This window comes from Nicotiana tabacum, chromosome 13 (assembly GCF_000715075.1).
Source record: "Nicotiana tabacum cultivar K326 chromosome 13, ASM71507v2, whole genome shotgun sequence".
Lineage (NCBI taxonomy): Eukaryota > Viridiplantae > Streptophyta > Magnoliopsida > Solanales > Solanaceae > Nicotiana > Nicotiana tabacum.
The window spans coordinates 24106847-24127897 of NC_134092.1; the positions used below are offsets into that span (position 1 = coordinate 24106847).

The following is a 21051-nucleotide window of genomic DNA, read 5'->3' on the forward strand; positions in this document are numbered from 1 at the left end:
ACTAATGGTGTGAGAAAACAATTAGACAGGTATAAGTTGAACTTAAAATAAACAAAGCTAATTAGTTTAAACACAGCATTCTCAGGAAAACATTGACACCAACAACAGCATAACAACCGTAGTTTAGGTTACACATATAACAACCCTCATCACCATCCTTCCGAACAATTGAATTAAGTACATCATGTACAAACTGGTGTTATGTGTAATATTTCACCAGATTTCTCAAAATTAAATACTTCGTGATGCACGCTACTTTGACATCACCAGAAACTTAAGAAGAAGTACAGCCAGTCGGCAATTTCAGTTCAGTGGTTTAAAAGATTAATTTGAATGCTGAAGCCCATTACCCCATAGGTATTTCACAATTCAAAATACCCAGAAAACAGCATCAAATATTTAATAGGCAATACATATAACACATTACAAGTAATATGTTCCTAGGCAGGACAAGTAAATTTCTGTGAATTTCTTTTTGAGTTGCTTTTATGGACTCTGTGACAAGTTAAATGATAATAAAAAGTGTATTTATTTCAGAATCATTGCCACTGCTTGCTCAACCGGCAGCTAAGGTCCACCGGATTCACTTCGAACAAATGAATATGGGAAACAAGTCTAATGCCTTTATTATCATATGTAAAATAAAGACAAAACTGATTTCGTTTATTCTTATGGATATCTTTCCTTTTCTTAAGTTAACTTACTCAGAGGCTACACAGGGTAATGCTAAGGACTAGAGAACAGTTCTTGTTAAATGGGCAACCAAATGGATCTGCAACTGGGATGCGATTGTTTTTCTAATCATACCTATCAGGGAAAAAGTTTCAGAAAGTGACCCTTCATGTCGCCGTCTTGTTCCGAGCACCATTTACTCATTTAGAGCTCAACTACAATATCTCCAATAAAAGAAGTTCTTTGACCATAGAAGAAAGAGAGTAAAGAAGTTCACTTTTGCACACTTTTTATTTGAATAATAAAAATCAATCAAGATGGCCCAAAGTGATAATATGGACTGTTTAAGAATTTAGCTAATGTTACCAAAAAAGGGTAGCCCGGTGCACAAAGTATCCCGCGTTCATGCAGGGTCCGAGGAAGGGCTGCACCCCAAGGGGGTGTAATGCTTGGTAGCTAATGTTACCAAGCAACCACATAATCTATACTCAATCCATTATCATTCATCTCTTAAGAAAATCATCAACTTGAAATTGCAGCTTCTCATGATTCCTTATTTTGCGAACAGTCTAGGAAACAAGAACTGTGCTCCATTTTACTAACAGGACTCAAATTTGTTTCGACGGTAGAAAAACGTCAATTGGTCACACATGATTTTCTTAAGAAAAATGAGACACAATCCACTGTCTCCTTTTCATTAAAAATCCTACTCGAACATAGATCATGTCCACTGATAGCCAATTTGAAGTTGATAGACAGTGTCCATGCGGGAAACCAAATACAGAGGTTTCAGGTTGTGGTGGGTGGGTAAGTACCCCTAAAGATTCAAGCCCTACGAATGAAACCGCCGTTCATCACCTTCGGTAGGGAGCCCTTTACCTCCAAAATGCACTTCACAATGCGAATCCAGATTAGTCGGCCCCAAACCGGACAAAAAAACAAGATTTAAAGACAGTGAAGTGCACCTCCTAATACAATGCCACTAAATTTTTTTCTTTAAATTTCCTATATGTGTGCAAAATCTTTTCTATAATACATGTTAAGTTAGCAAAAATTACTATAAATTAGAAATGAATGAGCAAAAACATTACATGCAAAGTCAATAAACCTCAAATTCCCCCAAAATCCAAATATTCAAACAGAGTTCAGGCAATAAATGTATAACCAACCAAGATTCAAGAACCCAGTTCTCAAAATCAAATCTTTAGCTAATTTTGTCTATAAAATATATGCTATTAAAAAAGATAACACAATTAAAAGTTTCCCTTTTTCCTTACATCTGCATAGTGGTAGAGGTAGTACAATATTATGAAAAAGGACGCCATATTTGACTTACAGATCAAACTAGAAAAGAGAAGTATCAACATTTGTCTTCAGATTGTGAGCTGAATTGAAGCTTTCTCCTGCTTGTTTCTCTATTTCCCCATTATTTGTTTTTATTTTATTTTCCTTTTCAGGTTTATAGAGAATCAGTATTTTGTCTATACCTTCAGGCAAGTGATAACCTTGTCCTTACCAAACGCTATTAAAGCCAAATTACCTTTTTGGGCGTGGTTTGACTGTCCAAAGCTCATAAAAATTGATTTTTATATATAGGCAATACTCGGACAAATGATAAAAACTGATAATTTCATGGAGGGAATTACACAATCTGCCTACTAGGCACAAACTAATTACCTATTTTTGCCCATTTAGGAATTACAATTTCTACCTATTCATCAAAATTTATTTTTGCCGGCTACTCATTCCTCTTTTTTGCTTGAATTTATTTTCCTCAGCATACCAAACCATGCATATTTCCTTTTAATTAAACCTATAGCTTTCTCTTTGTGAATAAGTATGAAATCTAATTTTAATTACTCATTACCGCACATTCTAATCTGTCTTACAATGTGTACCTATACAATCTAAAATATTTACCCAACTACCTATTTTCAAAATCCTTTCCTTTCTAATCTCGGATCACGTGAAACCTCATTAATTGCCCCAACCTATTTTCTCTTTCATTGTCTTCTCAAATATAAATAAACGTTTTTCTTCTATCTTTCTCATTTCATAATAGGATCTACTTGTCCATTAAATATTTTCTATTAATTTATTCTCCATTTCAAAATGGTATATAGTATATTATTATAACATATCTAAATTTTAGTATAATCGATGACACACAAAATTGAGTTAATTAGATTATGTGACAACTCATATTAATTCAGTTTAATAATTGAATTAAAAAACTTTTTTTAAACTCTTAGCTTACAACTGTATACCCTGTTGGTATATCCATATACTATACTGGTATCATATGTTAGTTGGAACCTTTTTGGGTTGTATTAGCTACATTTAATTGGTACACTGTATGATTTTTCTTTAGTAATAGTAGAATAGTACAATATCTTGATTTTTTTATTATTTTCCTTTATGCATATGTATTATGTAATCATTTTGATTTTTTCTTTATGCGTTTGTTTTATATAATAGTATTATAGTACAATATCATGAAATATATTATTATATTAATATGTGGTACACTATTTTTTTGATTTTTTTCTTTATGCATGTGTATTATGTAATAGTAGTGTAATCATATATAGTTGCCTGGAATTAATTAGTAGAACTGTATACCCTATTTGGTATAATTATATGTCATATTAGTATCACATGGTAGTTGAAATATTTTTTGGTTGTTTTACCTACATTTTTAAGTAAATTCTATTCTGAAATAATTTAGATGATCATATTTTGCTGTGTTGGATTTTCTTGTACTTATGGACATAGATTTTGTGTATTATGTAATAGTTTTTATAGTTATATGCAGTTGTTGGAACGACCCCGTACAACTATATACCCTATTAGTATAACTATATACTATATTGGTATTATATGTTAGTTGAATCTTTTTTTGGTTGTATTAACTGCATTTAATTGGTACACTATTTGATTTTCTTTTAATAATAGTAATATATTACAATATCTTGAAATACTTTATTATATTAATAGGCGGTACACTATTTTTTTTATTTTTCTCTTTATGCATGTGTGCTATGTAATAGTAGTATAGTCATATAGTTGCCAGAAATTAACCAGTAAAATCGTATACCATGTTGGTATAGTTATATGCCATATTGGTATCATATGGTAGTTTAAATATTTTTTTGGTTGTTTTAGCTGCATTTTAAGTGAATTCTATTCTTGAATTATTTATGTGTATTATGTAATAGTTTTTGTTATGAATTCTTGAATTTTTTTGTGCCGATGGACATAGATTATGTGTATTATGTAATAGTTTTTTATAGTTATAGGCAATTATTGGAACGACCCCATACAACTATATACCATGTTAGTATACGGAATGAGCAAGTTGCTTTGCGAATATTTAGCTTGCAATGCGAGCATGTAATTTCTCATACTCTTATTGCATCCTTTAATGTTTTGGTACAGTAGTATAGTCGCAGATAGTTGTAGCAATATTCTAGAGCAATCATATACTCTGTTGGTATACATGTATACCATATTGATATCATATGGTACTAGAAGTCTTTTTTGCTACTTATACTTTTATTGTATTTTTTAATATTTTATTATCATTTCTATTCTAACTAGTATATATGGAGATTTGGTTGCTGTAGATTATGTTTTGCTCCATAACTGGTTGTGTTACTGCTAATGGTAGAGTGTGTACTGATATTTGTAGGGAAGGAGATCACGGTTTGCATGGCAATCACGTGGAATTAGAAAAAGAACAAGAAATAAAATAAATAAATAAATAAAAAGAAAATAAATAAAGAAGGAGTCAAAATTGAGTGTGAAATAAGTTATGATAAAAATAACAATAATACGATTTGGGCAAAAATATATAAATAAAAGTGAAAAAAGAAAAAAATAAGAAGAAAACGAGAAAAAAGAAAGAAAAAAGGAAAAAAGGAAAGAAGCATTGAGATAAAAAAGAATTGGAGAAAAAAGAGAAAATTCCCACAAAAACTATCATGGGTAGGAAATGTAATTAGTTTGATGGGTAGAAAAACATATAGGTAGATAAGGGTAAATCATTTTATTTTTTTGGGTAACTGTGTCATTCACCCAATTTCATGACCACATAAATATTATGGCCCATTTTTTTTTTTATGCTTTAAGCTTTTATGACCATAAGTTTCAAAAGTCTTATTATTTTTCTTAAATTTTATAATAAATCAAACTATATTACAATAGTACCTCGAATATACTCCTCAAATATTTTGGCCCGATAAGTTTGTCAAAAGTAGCAGAAATTAACCGTAAAAATCAGAAAAGTCAAGTGAATTCCGAGAAACTGCAACATGGAAAACTAACATAAGAAATTCACAAAATAGCAGAAATTACATCTTAAAAAATAAACTAAACAACAGAAATAGATAAAAAGAAGAATAGCAGAAAATGAAAAAATTTACACCTCTAAATTTGAATTTTTGTTAATCTTACTTTTTCCATAATTATCGCTAAATCTAACAATTAAGTTTTTTTAAATATATGAAGAAGATCAAAAGTACTCACTTTTGCCGAACTTAATAGACCATAACTGGTCTAGGAGTATATTTAATGACAATTTCAAACATACTTTAAATCATAAGGGACCATTTTTATTATTTTCTCATCAATACTTCCTAAAAATAAATTGTCTGACTTATATGCCACTTATAGGCAAAACTTCCTAAAATATAAATGTTTAAATATTGATAAATATATAGAAAATACTTCTCAAAATATATTTGTGGTAGAAGTAGAAAATACAAATTGATAATGTTTAACTTTTATTTTAGAAATAAATTCTTAAAAAATGAGAAGAGTAAGCAAAAAAAGAAAAAAAAAAGGAAGAAACAAAATGGTTAGTCAAAAAAGCCATTGTGGGAAAAAAAAAAGCCACTGTAATACGTTGAGCCAAACAATGAACATTTTATTTGAAGTTGTAAATTGGAATTTTCACTATAAAGAGAAAAAAGAAAATAGACAAGAATTTATAGTTATAGTGATTTTACATTTGTGACTAACAAGGGTTGTGGTGGAATGATAAGTACTATTTCATTCTTCACTAAAAGTTTCGGGTTCGAACTCTAACTATGGAGTCGCCTTTGTTAGAGAGCGTTTTAACCCCCAACGAAGATCTTTCCGGTACTAATTCGGATTTAGTCGGACCAATTAAAATAGTGGACACCGGGGTGGGAACAAAAGAATTTACAATTGTGTGTGACACAAAACTTAAAAAGAACAGTCATGAAAAAAATTCGAAAAAGAACAGCAAACAGATAACGCTCTTAACGGTAAATAGCACTACTACTTAGTTGTAAGCAAATAGATAGAGAAATAAAGGGTGGAAAAGATAAGTGATGGCATCTTCTTCAATCAGCTTAACCTATGGAAACTTCTTCTGTAGATTGCACTGTAATAAGCAACCAATTTTATCAAATTATATCAAGAATTCCCATATCACAGCTTTTTTCTCCACCCAAAATGGCCACCATTTGAGGCTTAAGCAACACTTTCCCATAGCAGCAGCTTCTGATGGTAAGTCTACTTTTATGTTGTCTTTCTCCTTCTTTATTTTTGCATCTAAATTCTTGTTCTTTTGTTCATATGAAATATACCGCTTTTCTTTTCCCACTTGAGAGATTGAGTTTGTATTTTGGTTAAAGAATTGATATTTTTAAGAGTGCAAGATTGTGGCTTCATAAGATAAAGAATGATGGGGTTAGGATCAGGAGGGTCAAAAAATTCCTTTTTGGTGTCAATTTTGGACATGGTTTCAACAGCTATTGGAGATAAATTTTCTTATTTGGAAACTACATAAACAACAACAGCAACGACGACCAGTAAAACCCACTAGTGGGGTCTGGGGAGGTAGTGTATACGAAGACTTTACCCCTATCACGAGGGAGTAGAGAGGCTATTTCCGAAAGACTCTCGGCTCAAAAAATTATTTATAATCTAACAGTACTAGAAATTATAATCTAAAAGTATTTAGGAAACATTTGAAAGAATTGTGGTAAAGGAAAAGTTTGATTCGCTAAATAGTGATATATAGTGTCATGTAAAATATGATGGGGGAGTAAAATGTTTTGAGATCTAATAGAGTCTAGCAATTTAAACTAATCTTTTTATGTTATATGTATGAGTGATTTCTTTAACTATCTGTTCCACTCTGTAAAAGTTTCCACTTTTACTTTTAATTATCTCCAACTACCTTCAATAATGTACTCAAACTTCTTGTTTAATGCGGCCAGAGGCGGATGCAGGATTTGAAGCTTACGGGTTCAGGATTCTAGTTTTTTTAAGTTATTGGGTTCTAAAATTAATAATTTGTACATATTCAATGAATTTCATAAGACAAATACAGGATTTGAACCAAAACTATTGGGTTCGGCCTAACCTGTAACCTAAACTCTAGATCCGTCCCTGGCTTACCAATAGTCCATGATCAACTCCTTTTATTAGAAGTAAGAATGGCTTCAAATTGCTACTGATGACGACATACTAGATCTAATTGTTTTTAATGCAGATTTTGTGCACATGTTTAATGCAACATCTGAAACATCCTAGTTTAGGTGTAGCAAATGCCAAGTGTGAAATACTAGATAGCTACAATGGTAGTAATAGATTTGCCGACTTTGACATTATATCAGGAACTGAAGTTCTGCTTGATTTCCATTTGATTGGTACATTACAATAGGTGGCTTGATGCTCGAGGATATAGGATTGTGACAGTAAAGGTAGGGGTAGAACCAGGTTTCTAGTTTTAAAAAAAGATCTTTTTATTTCAAATTGTTCTCTTATTTTGCTTCCTGAGAATCAACCAAACAATTTTTACTTACCTTTTCACATAATCTTTCTTGTCATTAGGAAAAAGGGAAGAACAACAACTTGTACTTTTCTTAGAGTTTCTAAACGTATAATTTTTTTAAAAGAACGTTTCATGTAATTCTAATTTAACTCCAAAAGCTGATAATTGGCACCTCGATACAGCGAATAGGTTTATCAATATGAGAGGAATTTTATATCTAATAACATATATCTGTTAGTGTTGAGATTTGATGCAAAATTTATAATTAAATATACAAAAGCTAGAGGGATCTACACATTATGATCCCCTGAATTTATGGTTAAATAGAATTAGCTATAACAATCCATGTTTTCAAATGAGTTTCTATCTTTCGTCATGTTATTTTCTATCATTAACTTTGTAGATGAGGTTTTGAAGCCACTGTTTATTTGAATAACTTTTGCCTATTTGGCATCTGTTTTTGTTGTTCATTCAATTTCTGTTCACCATTTCGTTCTAACGCAATGCCCTCTTTTTCAGGCCTTCCCTCTGAGATTACTGATGAAGAATCTAAGTTTGTTTCTGTAAATCCTGAATATCCAAAATATGGTCCACCTGTAAGTTCTGGTTAGTTATTTTACAGTAGCATCAGTCATTTCTTTTCATCTTTCCATTTGTTTTGGTTGATCCTCTAAAAAAGCAACTTCCAATAGGAACAAGATATGTGGGAACTGCTATGAAATTGTGTGAGAAAATGCATGTTTTTAGTTATATTCTCAACCAAGGAAATATAAGTGGAGAGAATTACATATCTAGGGCTCAACAAGTGTCCTGCTTAATATCTGGCGAAGAAGATGTGCAACTCGTTATCGAATGCAGTACAATAGAGTATTTCTTTGCCTAAGTTGCGGACAGCTTCTTTATCTTCTTTTTCCTATGTGGAGCTCATTTGAGTACTAATTTAATGAGTGAGAGCATTTCTATCTGTATTTTATCATTTTGTTATGGACACAAACATGGACATAAATGTGTGTAATATTTTCATTTTTAAATGTTGAAATCAGCTATCAGAATTCGAACTTCTTGGCATTTCTGAAGGAGCTGAAATTTTTGAGTTTTCTGTATCTTCTAAGACGTATCAAAATTTATTTTTGTTCTAGAGAAGAAGTTACTGCAAAGGGAAGGATATCTTGCTTTAATGACTGTATACTATGGTGTATAAGAGCCAATACATGATGGCGATTTTGGGATGGCCTTCAAATGTTATCCTTTCAAGCTAAAAGTTTTCTAGAAAGATTAGCACATATTTGGTGATTTTCTGGTATACTTTGCTCAATTTATAATCTTAAATCAACACCTCGTGAATTACCAATTACACAGGCTTTGTTGTTGCTGGGATTTGAAGTGGACGAGGCAGCAAAGGTAAATTCAATTTTGATAAACTATAACACAAGGATGATTACATATTCATAGAGTGTCTGTATTATTTTTCATTTGATATTCATAGAAGGATGAACTGCATTTTCTTTTTCATATGCTGAGGAATTTATTAGGTCACTCTTCCCAACTGCTTTTTCCTTCTAGATCTTCCTCTTTTGTTTAGGTTCCCTCTTAATGCTAGTAATTTTGGGGTCAGTGCAGCATGCTTGTTGGAAAAAAACTTAGAACAGTAACTAAAATTGCGTCCTAGATATTCATTAGAATCCATAACTGATCCTGATACGCTTACCTTGTTGCAGATACAGCAACTTCTGAAGGAGATGGATGGTGAATTCCTTCAAGTAAATTTCACTAGACATCTCATTGCTCTTGTGTGCTTCTTTTTGTTTAACTAGAAATTTCATGTAGTTGATGGTATTGTGCATTTCTAAATGTCATTTTCTTGAATTTCAATTCGAAGTTACATTTAATAAGCATATATGCTGCAGGTCATTTTTTGTACTGAAGACATGATTTCTCGCTCACTTTGGGAAGCAATGAATACGAAACAGCCCAATTTGGATGCTTCAAAGGTCAGTCAACTGAATTCTTTGATAGATCATTGTGCTTCTGCACTCACCGGGCTGTTGAGATGTGAGATTATCTTCTTATATCTAGTACTATAATGGCACACACCATTGCATACACCCACTGTTGACATGATCATGGATGAATATAACTAGTGTTTGGCCGTGCTTTGAGCTTCAGTTTTTCGAGAAACAAACATTTTTCAGTAGAAGAAGAAAAAAATAGTAAACTGAAGAGCCCCCAGGGATTTGGTTAAATGGCAAAGGTAGCACATGGCATGATGTATGGTAAGCACACGTCACGAGTTCGAGTCCTGGCTGGTGAGCCAATCATAGTATTTAAGTGGAGACAATACAAGACGGGTCTATTTACACTGAGTTTCGAAACTTGTAAACAGTGGATTTCTCGGTTACCAAAAATAAAATAGTAAATAGAAGATACAGCTTGCAAACATTATGATTCGAAACCTAAGCCCTAAGTTTGTTCTGCAGAACATGTGAATATACTGCTTAATTTTTGTAACTTTTTAAGTTAAAAAAGCATATTACAGCCTCCTTGGTCTGTGGAAATAGGCTAGAGCCTCTTATGAGTGTATATCAGCATTTTTCTTCCTGACCCCAGGTTTGAAGGTATGCATGTTCTGACTCGTTTTTCTTCAAAAACTCATGTAAGCGTCCCAAATAGTACAATAAAATCCCTATGTATTAAAGTACAATAACTTAGTTTTACGTGCTCAGTCTAGGAGCAACAGCACCTTAAGTTTTCCGTTTATATGTTATTTAATAAACATTTAACTTGTGTAGTATATAAAAAATAGTTTTATGATGCTTAAAATTTTGGAGATTTTGTAAATAATATCGAGATATTGTAGTCTAGCAATTCAGTTAATCCAACAAGTAGTGTTTCAAACTGAAAGATTACTGACCTTAATGCTGATCATTGCAATAGGTTACCATTGGATTTGTATGTCAGTAGAAAATGTCGAGAGCCCTCTGTTAAAGAACCACAGACTATTGAGTATCAAAATGAAGCAGTTCCAAATGGAGCGACATAGGATATTGAGTATTCATAAAGCCGGCCCCAACTATCATGTAATTGCCGTGCTGTTGTTGTTTTAGTATATGCTTATCCGTGCCTTCTCCTGAGTTAATAAACTGTCATAAGAAACGGAAATTGCTTGCCTAAGCAACAGACTCATCGTTACTCTAATGAGGAGGTATCATTTATGCAGATCGCTAAACAGCTTCCACGAATTTGCTTCCTGTCTGGCCTTACGGGAGAGGAGATGATGATGTTTATTGACGCATTCGAAGAAAGTGGTAAATAGTTCTTTTTTTCTGCATTTAAATTGACGAAACACTTATGTCTAAACAGAAAAACTCACTTTTTGAAAAAAAAAAAAAAAAGTGCCTGCAGGGAAGAACTGCCAGTTCTCTTAAAAATGTGTGAAAAGGAAAATCCAGTATTTCTAAACACTGTACGGTCTCAATACAGCATTATCTTAAATTTAGGTGGAGAAACAGATTATCATAAAAAATTTATTAGGAAAACACATGAGTCGAAGGATCTCTCTTGGTTGCTACTTCAATACACAACATACTAATCTGCAAAGGCATAACATTTCACGCTACATCTTGCAAATGCAAATCGTTTAATCTTACATAAATGGTAATCTTCCTGCCGAGTAATGACAATTAAGGCATTCAATCGATTTTTCATCATTTATGAACTTTCTTTTTTCAGTTTAATGTCGCGTCTGAAATGATCTTTTATGTAATATGGCCATTATTTTGTTAAATGGAGTCCATCTCATATAAGCATAAGTATCTTTGCAAAGTGTAGACTTTGTTGGCAATATTCTTTGGGACCCAAAAATATTGCATTGTGTGTTGGACATCATTTGCACAAGTTGTATCTCTTCTTTTACACCTAAGAGGTCAAGACTTTTTTGCCTATAAAAGGGAAGGCCATTAGTTCATTTTAGACACACCAACAAGACTTGAGTCTTCATTTCTTGTTTCTTCCTTTCTTCCTTTATTAAGAGTGTTTTGTATGAGAGTTAAGTGTTGGGAAGCACTTGTGTGAACCCTTTCTTTGGAGTGATCTTGTGAGGTTATTCTCTTAGGGTATTTGGGATTAATTAGAGTGTTTACTCTAATTTTGTACTCTCTTTTGTACTCTTATTGTTATAGTAAATTGCTCCTCTCCGCTTGTGGACGTAGGTCACTTTGACCGAACCACGTTAAATTTGTGTTTTCTTTATCTACTTTAATTGTCGTTGTTATCAACTTCCATTGTCTTTGTTATTGTCATTATACCGTTGTTTGGCTAAATTCCGCACTACCCGGGTTCCCGATCCTAACATTTTACATGGTCATACTCAGAGGCAGATCTAGGAATTAAACTTAACGGATTTAACTTTTTAAGTTCTTGGCACTAAACTTATCGCACTTTGAATTATGGGTTCAGAAATTAATATTTGTTGAAAAATTATTGGTTTTCACATATATAGCTTTATGCCATGTCGAAAATACTAGGTCCAGTTGAACACATTGTTGAAAAGCTAGCTCCATTGGCCTCTGGTCATACTCCTGTTTCTTTACAGGGCTTGAAGATCCCGTCTTTGCTGCTCTAGTTCAAAACAGCGCGGACAAGCCATTACAAGAGTTAATTGATGAGATTATGGGAGATCATGAACTACTTGTAAGCTTAATACACTTCCCTTTGTTATATGAAGCAATTTCCAACAGTTTTTTCCCCTCATGGCTGATATTATCTTTTTTCCTTGCAGTCTGCAAGAAATTCAAGCTAGATGACAGGTCTGCGTAGAAAAAAAAGTTCTATAAATTTGGTCTGACAGATTTTGATTTGTTCTTTGTGATATGTGATGTTAAATGTTCTGATTTTCTCTTCAGGTAAAGATTGCTACCGAACTAAATTATCAAACAGATAGATCTTGACTAGTCATTTTTACACAATCAGTTCTCGTCTGGTTAGCATTGAATTAAGTAAGGAGGGAGATCCAAAGTTATTTTCTACATCTGTTGATTTTTGAGCGGTTGTAATTGTTGTGATATTAATGCAATAAAGAATTGAGATTCAGATACATTAGTATTGTGGCACATATTTATCTTAGGTCATAAGGAGTGTCTCAGATAATTCGTTGAGTTTATCAGCAATAACCTATGGACATGGTCTATAACTTATTCAAGATAATCGCGTACAATCAAATGCAAAATGGTGGCTGTACATCGAGGTAGAATTAAATTCTCTTAAATAAACTATAAGATTTTATCCATTTCAAATAAAGTACTCCTATCGTTTCTTAATTTTAGAGTCTTCCCCTTAATCTTATAAATGTAAAAACTATTTTATGAAAACATACTAGATATCCCTTCCTCTTTGACATAGATTTCATGATCTAAATAGTATACATAAGCAAAATATTCATGGACTCAAATTTGCTTGAGCTTCTGAGAAATATCTATCTATCTATATTATTATACTATATTATAAATGAGATGTCCAAAGTGAAAGTTAAAGAACCAAAATGCCATAAAAATTTCAAACGACCATCTTACCCTTCATTTAAACACTACTTTTTGTATCAAAATGTAAATATACATTCAAATAAATAATGATTAAGTAAAAATATTCTACACGCCTAATAATGTGAACTCTAGGGGTAGAAGAAGAGCCTATTTTTCAATTCCACATTTTTGTTGTCCATTGAATGAACAACAGTTATACCTCATTTTTGTTGGTTCGTTTATCCTTGGACTAACTCTTTTTGGGGGTGAATTTCTTTTCCTTATAATAATACTATTGTGCAATGTATGTGTGATTAGTAAATGATAGTGAGAAATCTAACAGCCACATTTTCTTTTTGACAATAGTGAGAAATCTAACAGCCACGTTGGTGACTTTTCCACTACTAAATTATTTTTTCTGCTACTCCTTAATTAATCATTGATGAAAATTCGGCCTATATATGCATTGTAATGCATATTTACCATCTTTTCTTTCTTAGCACTTGCAATGGAAGTGCCACTTCAGCAGTCAAATTAGGTCCGTCTATTTTACTTTTCGGTAATTCATTTTACCTAATTCTCTTGTTTACTAGAAATAAAATAGATGTACTATTTTTTTTAGCAAAGTTTATTGATTCTACTCACTATATTGGTGTTTTTTTAAAAAAATTTAAATCTTTTTTTAATATGTAATTCTTGTAGGAATGGTATCCTTTTGCATAGCTTTTGGAGTTTCTTTTCTTTTCTTTTTATTGTACTTTATTCATGTCAGTTGCTTTGTATATTAGTTTACCGAGAAGCTACAACCAAACAAACTTTGTTCTGATCTTGAGAATGGAGAAAATGAATACATGTAATTTGCATGTTTATTTCTATATATTCTTGGGATCAAAGAATACATGAATGACAAATAAAACTTTTTTATTTTTATCATTTGACTTCCAGGGGATTATATGATAGCTACTTTTACAATTCACCTTACTGGGGAGGACATAGTGATAGGTCATGTGTCCTGTTATGTATGTTTTAATGATCTAACAAACTTAATGATAAGAGCGAGATGGGAAACCTGTTACACATCCTCAAAGTGTTCAAGAACAACAAGTTTCAAGTCGACCACAAGTTCCAACAATCAGGGTCAAAGAGACGAATGAGGGAACAAATGGACATCAGTTCCCTTGCCGACTGTACCAGTCAACTGCTCACAGTTGTAAAGTCGCTGCAACTGTTCCTCTGCACACACGCAACAGTATGAACATTGCAGCAACCACTTTGTTGCGACTCCATCTGGGCAGCCCTTTGTCCACTTCTGCGAGCCACAACTCGCTTGTGCGAGTTCGCATCTGCGATCAGTCTCTCCGCAGGTGCGGTGACACCAGAAGCTGCAAATTTCAGAATTTGCCTAAGTCCAAAAATTGATCCGATTTCGATCCGAATCACACTCGGGGTACTCGGGACCCCGTCCGAATATACCAACAAGTCCCGTAACATAACACAGACCTACTCGAGTTTTCAAATTTCATCAAAGAACATCGAAATTACAAATTGCACCTCGAGCCCCTAAGTCTAAAGTCATCGTACGGAACTATTGGAATCATAAAATTTATATTCCGAGGTTGTCTACACAAAAGTCAAACTACAGTCAACTCTTACAACTTAAACCTTTAACTTAGGGACTATGTGTCCCATTTCACTCTGAATCCAAAAAACAAACACCCCAGTAAGTTGCAACACCACGATATAGCATAGAGGAAATATAATTTAGGGGATTGGGGTTAAAATACTCATAACGACCAGCCGGGTCGTTACACAAGGTCAATGCTATCATAGAGGCAAATGATCTACAAAAGCTAACCATTGATGAACTTATTGGAAATCTGAAGACATATGAAATGAAGAAAAAGAAGGACCATGAAAGAAGAGAACCCAAGAAGGAGAAGAACCTGATCCTTAAGGCTGACAATAATGACTCAAGTGGTGAGGATGCTGATATGGCTTACCTGACAAAGCGATTTCAGAAAATGGTTCGCAGGAATGGAGGTATTCCAAAAAAGGGCAGCTCTAGCAAGCCAAGAGGGTATGACTTATGTCATAAATGTGGAAAGCCAGGACACTTCATCAAGTACTTTCCTCTCCACAAGCACAACACATACAAAACTGCCAAGAGGAACCCGATTCCTCACAAAAGATTCAAGAGAAAAGAAGCTATTGACAATGTGGTGAAACAAACTCTTGCTCCATGGGGAGATTCTTCCAGCGAATCTGGAGAAGATGATGCCCAAGGTGATACCTCCATGATGACAGTTGAAAGTGAAGCAGCTGAATATGACTCTATCTTTGCCCTGATGGAAAAATCTGATGATGATGAAGATGATGATGATGATGATGATATAAACTTTCTAGACGTTCAAAGAAATCTGAATTCTTACTCTAAAAAAAAGCTTATATCTCTGGCAAATGTTTTAATTGATTCTTATCACAGTCTTATAAATAATAAAAATGCTTTAACTGTGGAACTAGGAGAGGTAGAAAATGAGAGAGATGATCTGGTAATCGTAGTAGCTGACCTAAAAGAAACCATCGAGGTTCTAATGAAAGAAAAGGATGTTCTGACTTAAAAAATTGAAGACGTAGAAAATGAGAGAGATGACCTGTTGATAGTTGTCATGGATCTAAAAGAAATAATAGAGGAATTAAAAAGGAAAAATAATTCTAGGATTATCCAAAAGGGAAAGGAAGTTGCAAGCGAGGCACATATTAAGCTTGAAAATGAACTCAAATCTGTGAAATCTAGTCTGTGTGCTGAACTTGAAAGAAACAGACAACTTCAAGAAGATCTAGGCAGAGTTAAAAATGACCTAAAAAAATCTGTAAAGTGGACCTGGTCCTCTGATATAATTACTGCCATGTATGCAGGCAATGGTGGGAACATGCAGGAAGTCGGGTTCCAAAAGGAAAAGACTCCATACAATTCACATAGCAAGTATGTTACTGCCCCTGACAACTAGCCATGCACTCACTGTGGCAACACTGGACACTTTAAGAAAAACTGTAAGGCTAGAATTCAGTCCTAATAGAAAAACAAGGTTTGTTGTAAAGGTAACTGATGTTAAAGAACCTGGTCCCTTAATTAAAAAAATGTGTATTGCTTGCCTGGACAAGAAGAAGCTTAATTCGCCCTTTTCCTCACTACAAGGGATCCAAACTTGTTTAGGTTCCTAAGTCTAATCATTGATTCTCTTGTGCAGGAAGCAGTGAAAGGAAGCAGCCAAAAATGTTACTTGGATAGTGGCTGTTCCAAGCATGTGACTTGAAGCATCGATGATTTTATTTCACTCAAAGCCCTGCAAGGAGGGAGTGTGTCCTTTGGCAATGGCAAAAAAGGATACATTTTGGGAGTAGGAAGAATTGGGAAGACACTCACCCACTCAATTAAAAATGTGTATTATGTGAACGGCTTGAAATATAGCCTACTGAGCATCTCTCAAATCTGCGACAACGGAAACAAAGTGGAATTTGTGTCAAAAATCTGCACAGTCACAAATCTTGTGACCGGTGAAGTGGTCCTGATGGCAAAAGATACAAAAACATTTATGTTGCTGATTTTGAGTCCTTGTATAATGGAGATCTCAAATGTCTGAGTGCTGTTGATGATGATGCTGAACTTTGGCACAGAAGATTGGGACATGTAAGTTTTATGTTGCTGAACAAATTAGTCAAGAAGGACCTGGTTCATGGGCTGCCTAAGTCAAGTTTTAAAGATCACAAGGTGTGTGATGTATGTGTGAAAGGAAAGCAAGTCAGGTCCTCCTTCAAGACCAAAATGGAAGTAAGCACCTCAAGGCCACTTGATCTCCTTCATATGGATCTGTGTGGACCTTGGAGGGTACCAAGTAGAGGAGGAAAGAAGTACATTTTTGTCATAGTGGATGACTACTCCAGATTCAGCTGAACTTTGTTCCTCAGAACCATGGATGAAACTTTTCCAGTATTTGCTGCCTTTGTGAAGAAGATTCAAGTGAAGATGAGCCATAATGTTGTGAGTATAAGATCTGATCACGGTACATAGTTTGACAATGCAAAATTTGACGAGTTCTATGCTGAAAATGGTATAAGTCATAATTTTTCAGCTCCAAGAACACCCCAATGTGAGACATAAGGATGCGATTCAGGTGTCTAACTGGAAACACAAGAGTTCACATCCTCTTCAAAATGTGATCACTCCTCTTGACTCAGGGATTGAAACCAGATCAAAGTCAAGAAATTCACTTACTTTCTCAGCCTTTCTCTCTCAAATTGAGCCTAAAAATATCAAGGAAGCATTGAAAGATGCTGACTGGATTAATGCTATACAAGATGAACTCCATCAATTTGAGAGGAACATCGTATGGCACCTAGTTCCTCGACCATCAGACATAACTGTTATAGGAACTAGGTGGGTCTTCAGAAACAAACTTGATAAGTTTGGGAACACAATAAGGAACAAGGCAAGGTTAGTAGTTCAAGGCTATAATCAAGAAGAAGGGATCGACTATGATGAAATATTTGCTCCAGTTGCTCGAATGGAAGCCATCAGAATCCTCGTGCCTTTACATCTCATATGGAATTCAAATTGTTCCAAATGGATGTCAAAAGTGCATTTCTAAATGGATATCTAAAGGAGGAAGTCTTCGTCAAACAACCACCCGACTTTGAATGTCATGAGCGTTCTGAGCATATATTCAAACTTGACAAGGCATTATATGGGCTGAAGTAGGCCCCTTGTGCATGGTATGAAAGGTTGTCCAAATTCCTCCTTGAAAATGACTTTACAAGAGGAAAAATTGACAACACCCTATTCCTGAAGAAATGGGGGAGGAACCTTCTCATTGTGCAAATCTATGTTGACGACATTATCTTTGGTGCAACAAATGATTCCCTGTATGAAGAATTTGCAAAACTTATGGTAAGTGAGTTCGAAATGAGCATGATGGGGGAATTAAATTTTTTCTTGGGACTACAAGTTAAGTAAACTCCTAAGGGCACGATGATAAGTCAGTATAAGTACATTAAAGAGCTCCTAAAGATATTTGAGATAGAAATTTCAAAAATCATTGATACCCCTATTGCCACTGCTACTCATGTGGACATGGATGAATCTGGCTCTCCTGTGAACGAAACCATGTACAGAGGTATCATTGGTTCGCTCTTGTACCTCACAGCTAGTAGACCAGATATTGTATTCAGTGTGGGATTATGTGCTAGGTTTCAATCTAGTCCAAAGGAATCTCATCCGAAGGCTGCCAAGAGAATTCTACGGTATCTCAAAGGAACACAAGATGTGGTTCTCTACTACCATTCAGGAGACAATTTTGACTTGATTAGATATGCTGACGTTGATTATGCTGGTTATCTGATGGATAAAAAAGTACTCCTGGCATGGCACATTTTCTGGGATCGTGTATGATATTATGGGGTACAAGGAAACAAAACTCTGTGGCTGTTTCAATTGCAGAAGCTGAATATGTGGCAGCTGCCTCTTGCTGTGCTCAATTGCTGTGGATCATGCAACAGCTGGAGGACTTTGGAGTATTTTCTGATTGTGTGCCATTACTGTGTGATAACACCAGTGCTCTCAACATGGCAAAGAACCCAGTTCAGCATAAGAGAACAAAGCACATTGATATGTGACATCATTTTCTCAGAGACAATGTTGAGAAAGGTCTTATCTGCATGAAGTTCTGCAAAACAGAAGACCAAGTAGCAGATATCTTCACTAAAGTACTGAGCAGAGAGAACTTTGAAAAGAATCGATTGGCACTGAGGTTGATAAAATCAAACTAAGCACCTGGTCCCTCAATGATTGGCTATGAAATAATGAACAGGTAAAATAGCTAAAAAGTGTTTTCTGGCAAGTTCTAACTCATTTCTATACCGTTACAAGTAGACACACATGGCAATTATAGAGCAAACAAGAAGTCTTTGCATCTTGGTAAAAGGATTAGTCCCACATTTACAAAACTAAGTCAAGTGGTTCCCTTGACTCAAGTTAGTCATTCCTTTGTACTCTCATGCACATCTTTTTAATGACTGTAAGAGTGCCACGTCATTAAAATATCAGTTTCTCTCTTTCATCTCTTTAGAATCCAAAAGTCGTACCCGTTACTAAATGACCCATCTACCCAGCAAATCTATACCCATTTGTAACCGGTCCCTCACCCTCTTTAAATAAATCCAAACAATGTCTTTTTCATCACTATTCACATCAAAGCCAAAAATCCCTTTTTTTCTCTCAAAACCAATCACCCTTTCTTCTTTGTTCTAACTAAAAATCCTCACTATGTCTGAAAATCTAAAGACCTCAAATATTTCTAGTCTAGTCCCCACTGTGTATCCGTTTATGTCACCCAGTCAAAAAACTACACCAAACCCCCAACCACCTACTACGTCCTCTCCAACCCATTCTAGTTCTGGTTCTCACCAGAGTCGCAAGACTTAAAACCCCAAAAGGTTCATTGTTGAGACCTCGCCTTCTACCTTGCCGGAAAAAATGTAAGAGGGAGAGATAGTAGATGGTGACGAAAGTCAAGAAGTTTCCAGTCTGATAGTTGAAGAGAGTGCTGAAGCTCAACAGACTGTGGTCCGTATCAGTGACGGTTCAACAACGACCATTCCAAGCTTCGATTTGAACGTTACCAACTCCACATGTAATATTCCTCCTGTGTCTTCTGAATCCACTTTGGGGGTAAATGAACAAGAAGCCATTGAGAATATGTTGTTAATTGTTGCTGAGGGAGTTTTGGTTGGTGGTTGTGAGGATGTTAATGAGACGGTTGGGTCTTAGGGGGAAGGTAAAGGTCATCAGGAAGAGGGTAGGGAACTGGTGCCTCTTGAAAATCTTGCACTTGATAGTACTAATGGGGAAACAATTGAGGGGTCTGTTCCCTCAGCCCAAAAGGAGCCCTCTGTTCCTACTTGGGATGAAACTCCCTACTCTACAAAAGAGCCCCAGGTTAGCACTGCTCCTGCTCCCTCCCCTCACTTCGATGCTGAGCCGTTAAACTTTGTCATTCCTGATCTCTATCTAAAGAGGAAAATAGTGATGAAGACTATGATGATATGCGTGTAGCAAGCTTCATTGCTGCTAGAAGTGGAAAAGGAGTTCCCAATGTGCCTACTCTTAAAAGACTTACTACTAGGTTGGAAAAGAAGGAGGCTCTTGAAACTGTTTTGAATAAAAACAAAGAAGAGAAGAAAATGAGGAGGTTGGTGAAAGGGGGAAAGCTAGTGAATGAGGAAGAAGTGCCTCCAGTACTTTTTGTTAATGTGGACAATAGGGGTGGGCATAATACCGACCGAACTGTGAATTTTAGTTTTTCGGTTTCGATTTAATTGGTTATTCGATCGGTTTGCGATTTTTAAATTATTAGATTTTGGTTTTTCGGTGCGGTTTACGATTTTGGTATTTTGGTTTTCGGTTAAACCGAAAAATTGAAATTTTGGGTATGCTCAAAAGTTTTGTAAAATGTAAACTACTAAACTTAATGTTCTGAAGCCAACCCCATCTGAAATTCTGAAGGCCCAATAGCAGCCCACCCAATTTACCCAAACTCTAAGCCTAATTAGCCTACACTATAGACTTTCACTTTCCATTTCCCATTTTCCCTTCCTTACTCATTAGAAATTAGAAATTAGGGTTCGTCACTTCCTCCTCTGTCACTCTAAGTCTATGCGACTGCTGCTGTGCTGCCGAGTGCCGACGCTCATCCTTTTTCCTCAGCTCGTCGTTTTCGCCGGTCGCTCATCCTTCTTTCTCAGGTTAGTGGTTACATTCTTCTTATGAGTTTTCCTTCTCCATTTTTGTGTCCTTTTAAATTTGTTAATGGCGATAGCAAAGTATACTGTAGCTTATTTTTTGGTTTATTTTACTGCTTTTATTTATTGCGACACCACTTTCTAGTTCTAGATTTTGAAAAGGAAAAAGAAATTAGTCCATTTTGAACCACTAGTAATAAAGTTATTGACCTCTTAACTTTTTTCAACTAGGAGTAGTCAAAATTTAAAACGTCAAATTGA

The 21051-nt window shown here is 34.7% G+C and overlaps 1 protein-coding gene across 1 annotated transcript; it reads left to right on the forward strand.

Annotated features, from left to right (window-relative positions):
* The first annotated feature begins 5914 nt into the window (after positions 1–5914).
* Positions 5915–12572, forward strand: LOC107805381 (uncharacterized). The gene is made up of 9 exons (XM_016629411.2): positions 5915–6207; positions 8000–8076; positions 8840–8881; positions 9199–9240; positions 9388–9471; positions 10698–10785; positions 12072–12169; positions 12258–12285; positions 12382–12572. Exons 1-8 carry the CDS (start codon positions 6030–6032, stop codon positions 12276–12278), a joined length of 630 nt encoding a protein of 209 aa, XP_016484897.1. The 5' UTR covers positions 5915–6029; the 3' UTR covers positions 12279–12285; positions 12382–12572.
* Positions 12573–21051: the final 8479 nt, after the last annotated feature.

What these genes read in the sequence shown, in the direction of transcription:
- LOC107805381 (XM_016629411.2), top strand. Translation starts at nt 6,030, where the DNA reads ATGGCATCTTCTTCAATCAGCTTAACCTATGGAAACTTCTTCTGTAGA. An exon ending in TGGATGGTGAATTCCTTCAA is followed by an intron (nt 9,241 to 9,387) that starts GTAAATTTCACT and finishes TATATGCTGCAG; the next exon opens with GTCATTTTTTGTACTGAAGA. An exon ending in TGACGCATTCGAAGAAAGTG is followed by an intron (nt 10,786 to 12,071) that starts GTAAATAGTTCT and finishes GTTTCTTTACAG; the next exon opens with GGCTTGAAGATCCCGTCTTT.